This window comes from Camellia sinensis, chromosome 3, assembly GCF_055761805.1.
Source record: "Camellia sinensis isolate YWXY chromosome 3, ASM5576180v1, whole genome shotgun sequence".
NCBI lineage: Eukaryota > Viridiplantae > Streptophyta > Magnoliopsida > Ericales > Theaceae > Camellia > Camellia sinensis.
Genome location: NC_138963.1, coordinates 25,146,896 through 25,153,182, shown reverse-complemented (window position 1 = coordinate 25,153,182; position 6,287 = coordinate 25,146,896). Strand labels below are relative to the sequence as shown.

At 33.3% G+C, this 6,287-nt stretch overlaps 1 protein-coding gene and 1 pseudogene across 1 annotated transcript; both read right to left on the bottom strand.

The window, feature by feature from the left end:
* Positions 1-1,688: 1,688 nt before the first annotated feature.
* Positions 1,689-3,100, bottom strand: LOC145821380 (protein FAR-RED IMPAIRED RESPONSE 1-like). Its single transcript, XM_082917890.1, has 3 exons — positions 3,079-3,100; positions 2,869-2,951; positions 1,689-2,138 (listed from the first exon to the last, which is right to left on the bottom strand). The coding sequence occupies exons 1-3, from the start codon at positions 3,098-3,100 to the stop codon at positions 1,689-1,691; spliced, it is 555 nt and encodes a 184-aa protein (XP_082774016.1).
* Positions 3,101-5,126: 2,026 nt separating this feature from the next.
* Positions 5,127-5,717, bottom strand: LOC145821379 (secreted RxLR effector protein 161 pseudogene; annotated as a pseudogene).
* Between the last annotated feature and the right edge of the window lie 570 nt (positions 5,718-6,287).

The following is a 6,287-nucleotide window of genomic DNA, read 5'->3' as shown; positions in this document are numbered from 1 at the left end:
TAGAGTGCGTCAAGATTTTCATTTTGTTCCAAATAAAAATGGGTTTCGGTGTTTTTGAAGTTCCATCCTCGCTTGGCTTATTTTCTCTCTTTGAAGTAGGGATTTTATACACTTTGTTATGGTTTTTAACTTAGTTATTTGTATATGTGTAACAATGGTGGGATTTGAGGGTAATGTGAACAAACCTAGGGTTTGGATATAAAATGAAAATAGGGCTTTTTGGTGAATATGAAATAGATAAGTATGAGATGTGAAAGTGAGATTATGTTGTAACAAAATGATTGTTTGATGCTTGGGTTGATATTTGGAAAAAGGAGATTTTGCCCCTAAAATGACTACTATAATTATTTTGTATAAATAATTGAAATTGGTGTGGTAAACATGAAATTGAGTGAGTGTTGAAATAGATGGTGGAATTGAGTATGTAATACTTCACATCTTTGGAAATTTTGAATAAATTATCTGTCTTGAGATTGTATATCTGTTTAGAAATATCTGTATTGGGCTATCGGTGGATGATAGCTATGATTGTTGTAGAAATTGCATGCTGATTAGGTGAATTGAAACTAATCTCCTGTTGGTTGTCATTGAATATGACTATGTTTATATACATTGTATATGTATGATTATTTGGGAGTGGAAAGAGGATGTAGTCCATTGTTTGATTATGTATTTAAATACATTGCATATGTATGAATGATTGTTTGGAAGGAGAAAGATGATGGACTCTATTATAATTAAGTTGGCCAGAGTGTCCTCTTTGAAAGTCCCAAAATTATATATGGGTGCCGATCCCGCAGACGAAATTTTCGTAAAATGGCCAATTGAAACTATACATGGGTACTGATCCCGCAGACGAAATATCCGTAAAATGGCAGTTTGAAGTGTTTATATGTTGATGATGTGATTATAGAACCATTGAGTTGTAGTCTCATTTAGGTTATTGAGAAATGATAAAAATGGCTCATGTATTGAAATGAATCGAAAGGAAACGGGTTAAGAATTGGATTTAGCATCATATGACTATATAAAATGTGGATGTTTTATCTCGGACATTGTGTATGCACATGTACTTATATCTTTGTTAAACCTCATATATTGTGTTATTTCTACTGGGCTGTGGCTCATCCTATTTGGGAAAAACATTTTTAGATAATGATTGTATGCCCCCACCAAGACAGTAGCTTGGAGGGACTTTTAGGAGCAAGAGATTCTTCATCTTGATTGTGTATTTTTGTTTAGCCTAGGGCTTTAATTGTACGAGTTAATCTCATTTTTGTTGTAATCAAGTCAAGACTTGGAAAGGTGTAAGCCTATAGGGCATGTAATTGTACTAAACTCTTTTGTAACATTAACTTTATGTAATGAAAGGACTATTTACTCTGATGTATGCGGTAATTAATAATTGTTTTGGGTTGCATTTATTGTATTATTTTGGGGGCGTTAAAACTCTCAAATTCATCTTTTGTGAAAGTGTCATACACTGCATTTTGCAAAGCCAACTTCATGGATTCATATTGGGAATAGCCTTTCAATTTCTCTAGAATTTTCTTCATTATATGCCATAAACACCATCGATGTCAAGTATTTGGGAAAACAATTTCTATAGCATTTTGCATAGCTTTGCATCGATCAGTTATTATAGCTTTTAGAGGATGATCCGACATACAATTTAACCATGCTTTGAATTACCAAACAAATGTATCAGTGTCTTCACTAGATAACAACCCACAACCAAGCAAAATCAACTGTCCATGGCAGTTAACTTCTACAAACGGAGCACATGGCATATCATATTTGTTAGTGAGATAAGTTATGTCAAATGAAACAACATCTCCAAATTCTTCATAAGCCGCCCAACTCAGTGTATCTACCCAAAACAAGTTTCTAATGTAAAAGTCAGTATCAAGATCAATCATATAATAGAAACTTGAATTTTGTGTGTACATCCTCAAAAAATATTTTTGAAGTGTATCAGCATCTCCTTCTCCAAGCCTAAATCTTCTAGCTCTGTCAATGTAATTCCTTACATCTCGCTCATCAAATGTTAATAACTCATAACCCCCAGCTTCAACAACCATTGAGTTATAATTCCTAGACACCCCAATCCCTACTTGATCATTAATTTCTAATCTTCTCTTCACAGGAGTAAGAATTTTCTTATTCATTGCAAAATGACGTGAGTTGGTGGGAATCAAGTCATGATTATGGTCAAGGTTAACTGTAGTTAACAAAAATCTCCCATCCTTTTCTAAGGTCGCTCGTACCCTTGCTTTGCAATCAATTTTTGTGGACAAAGATGGCTTTAGTGGGTTTACTTCTGATTTTTTGGTTCTCTTTCCCGATCGAGAACATTCAATCCCAAAATATCTTAATTATCCATCATCGCCACAAACTTGTGTTTTATAAGCTATGAAAAATCCAACATGTTTAGCATATTTGGCATAAAATGTGTACACTTCTTACTTTGAGCTAAAACACATACCCCTCTTAGGTTCCTTAATTTCTTCACTCTCATTTAATAAAGGATTCTCACCACTATTCGAATCGATCCCCATTTCTGCGCATTCAAAAATACCATATGAAATCGAATGATTTAATAGATTAATAGATTAATAGAATAATAGAATAACCTGTTATTAATTTGTTCAAAAATTAATCATTATTGAGGTTGTTATGAATTTGTTAATAACAGATTATTATAATGATGCAAGCTATTTATAACAGATTATTCATTTGTTTATATAATAGATTACGACAGATTTTGAATGTATGTTTATATATATATATATATATATATATATATTTCATTACAGAATACAACTACAAACTTGGTCATTCCAGTGAGTGATTCTTTAAATAATAAACTTTCTTCATCAGTTCCAAAACATTAGGAAATAGAACAAGAATTAACAGGGGTAACATCCTAGCTCGTACTTCAACGATCAAATCTAATGTAAAAAGAAGAAAAAAAAATGAAAATTTAGAAAAAATTTGTTTGAACATAGATTTCCTATTGTGTATATATATGTATAAGAACATTAAAATAGAGGACATAACATAGAGACACAAACTGACCTGGAAGAGCGTGGAAGTCCATGTCGAAAGAAGACGCCGGACGATGGAGGAGGGAGAAGACGCTGGACGGTGGAGAAGAGTGATGGCGGAGGAGAATGACGGCAGATGCAGATTTGCAAATTCAGAGCGAGAGAGGGAAGATGGAGGAGAGGTAAACAGAGAATGCCGAACGGTAGAGGAGGGAGAACACGCCGAACGGTGGACGAGAGGGACAATGGACGAAAGATCTATAGCTGGTAGAGCTGGAATAGATCTTGAAAATGGAACATCAATACCTCTGTTTTACATTTGAGCAGGATTTCTATTTTTTTTTTTTTTTAATACAGTGCATGAAACACACGCACTATATTTGCAAATAATCTTCATCTTGCCTTGTTGGTTGCTAGCTCCTTAGTGGTACTTTTAAAGCTTTTGATTTAGTGCTCTAAATCGGAACTGTATTTTCATAGTAGTTAAAGTCCCTCAATATTTCTACAAAAAAATTTGACTCAGAGAAATTTCGACCTCGATTCAGATAAATTTCTCTAAGTCGGGCAAAATTTTTCTGAGTCGAATTTTCTCTATGAAAATGTTGAGAGACCTTAACTAATAAAAAAAAAAACATCTTTGACCTATATTACTACACAAAGTTAGAGAGGGATGTTTCACTAATTTTTCTTTCTTATAATTCTGAAAATTACAAATACTCCTAATTTTTTATTTAACCAAAAAAAAAAAATCATAACCTACTCTTCTAAACAATAATAAAATTATCAAAATTGTTAATTCAAATATATTTCTGATATCATTAAAAATTATTAATTAACTTAATAATTTATTAATAAAAATAATCATTGTAAGTAAATCATAAAAAATAATTAATATTTTAAGTAAATCTAAAGTTGTATTTGTAATTTGCTCTATAATTTTTGTTGTTGTTATGATAAGAAAGACAACTACTATTTGTGAGAATTAAAATAATTTTAATTTAGAAAGAAAAATACATCTTGCCATGATATTCAAGCCTTTGAGTCTTTATCCTTGAATGATCAAATCTTGAATGTATAAACAAAACCCACTCACTGAACGCTTTTACAGAACCATATGGAAAAAGTGGAAGGAACAAAGTTTCAAGCCTATTCTATTCACAAAACAACGTCTGTGTTTGATGGCTATCATGAACATATATATAGATAGGCTTGGACCCATATCCAAGTATAATTCCTTATAACTTCCCACCATTAAGGAAGTTATAAGGTCCCATGAAACTACCATATGAGATAGTAAACAGACATTAGTTACCCATTAACCATTAAACTAATTATATATAATAAATACATATAATATAAATAACTAAATAAATAAAATAAACATGTGGCATATGGGCCACTTTATGGATATTCTTACATTCTCCCACTTGGCACATATAACAGATGTTGTTGACTGTCGGGTAACTAACAAACTGATTATGGCCATTAAATAAAAATACCCAAACCTTAGAATTATAATACACGAATCATGGCGGTTATACTCTATCAGTTAAGTATTTCCTTCCATGTATTACATTGTATCACACTCTCAACTTTATGTGGTGTCATTCTTTATGAATAACTTCTAATAAGTTATTCTGGTCCAATGATCCCTATGGATCAATAGTCCCAATGGACTGCATAGCATCACAAATACTTTAGGTGCACAAAATGATGCTTTTCACTAATGATAATCAAAATGTCATGACAAAACAAAATAAAACAATAACTAGAAAAATTATTGAGCTAACCAATCAGTCCCATGCCCTCAACGTGTTTTGAAAACACCTTTACAGAAAGACCTTTGGTCATGGGATCTGCAACCATCATATCGGTACTAATATGCTCAACGCTGACTTCTTGCTTCTTAACACGGTCTCGAACAGCAAGATACTTTATGTCAATATGCTTGCTTCAGCTACCACTTTTGTTGTTGTTAGAGAAGAAAACCGCAGCCGAATTATTACAGTAAACCTTTAATGGCCTAGAAATTGAATCCACAATTCGAAACCCTGTGATAAAATTCCTTAACCAAATAGCCTATGAGGTTTCTTCAAAGCATGCTATAAACTCTGCTTCCATTGTTGACGATGCAATTATCGTCTCTTTGGCGCTCTTCCATGAAACAACACTGCCTGCTAGTAGATAGACATATCCTAAAGTGGATTTTCTGGAATCTTGACAACCCGCAAAATTCGAGTCTGAATATCCAACCACCTCAAGACAATCAACATGCTTGTAAGTAAGCATGTAGGCCTTGGTTCCCTTTAAGTACCTCATGATTTTCTTTGCAGCCTTCCAATGTTCCATTCCTAGATTATTTTGGTATCTTCCAAGCATCCCAACTGCAAATGCAATGTCAGGTCGTGTACAAACCAGAGCATGCATTAAACTACCTACCGCAGACGCATAGGGAATGCTAACCATTTGTTCCTTTTCCAAATCATTTTTCGGACATTGATTTAAACTGAATTTGTCACCCTTTAAAATGGGCGCTGCATTAGGAGTGCAATCACTCATCTTGAATTTCTCCAAAACTCTTTCAATGTAGGCTTTATGAGACAGTCCAAATGTCCTTTTGGACCTATCTCTGTGAATCTCTATGCCAATGACATAAGAAGCTTCACCCATATCTTTCATTTCAAAATTTTTGGAAAGAAATTGTTTAGTATCATGCAACAATCTCAAATCATTAGATGCAAGTAAAATGTCATCCACATATAGAACTAGAAAAATGTATTTGCTCCCACTAACCTTAAGGTATATACAGTTGTCCGCAACATTCTCCGTAAAACCATATGAAGTAATAACATTGTGGAACTTTAAATACCACTATCGGGAAGCTTGTTTTAGTCCATATGTGGATTTCTTGAGCTTGCAAACTAAGTGACTATCTTTATCAGAACAAAAACCTTCAGGATGCTTCATGTGTACTTCTTCCCCAAGATCCCCATTCAGAAATGTCGTTTTCACATCCATTTGATGTAGCTCTAAATCAAAATAAGCCACTAATGCCATGATAATTCTAAATGAATCATTTTTTGAAATCGGAGAAAAGGTATTATGATAATCGATGTCTTCTCTTTGAGTGAAACCTTTAGCTACAAGTCTAGCTTTATATCGTTCGACATTGCCATTTGAGTCTTTCTTGGTCTTATAGACCCATTTACATCCAACCGCTCTAACTCCTTTAGGCAACTC

Excerpts from the sequence above, each read along its gene's own strand:
- LOC145821380 (XM_082917890.1), bottom strand. The coding sequence starts at position 3,100 with ATGGACTTCCACGCTCTTCCAG. Across the intron at positions 2,952-3,078 it reads GGACTTCCACGCTCTTCCAG|ATTTGATCGTTGAAGTACGA; the intron begins GTCAGTTTGTGT and ends TTTTTACATTAG. Across the intron at positions 2,139-2,868 it reads TTTTGGAACTGATGAAGAAA|AGAAGATTAGAAATTAATGA; the intron begins GTTTATTATTTA and ends ACTCCTGTGAAG.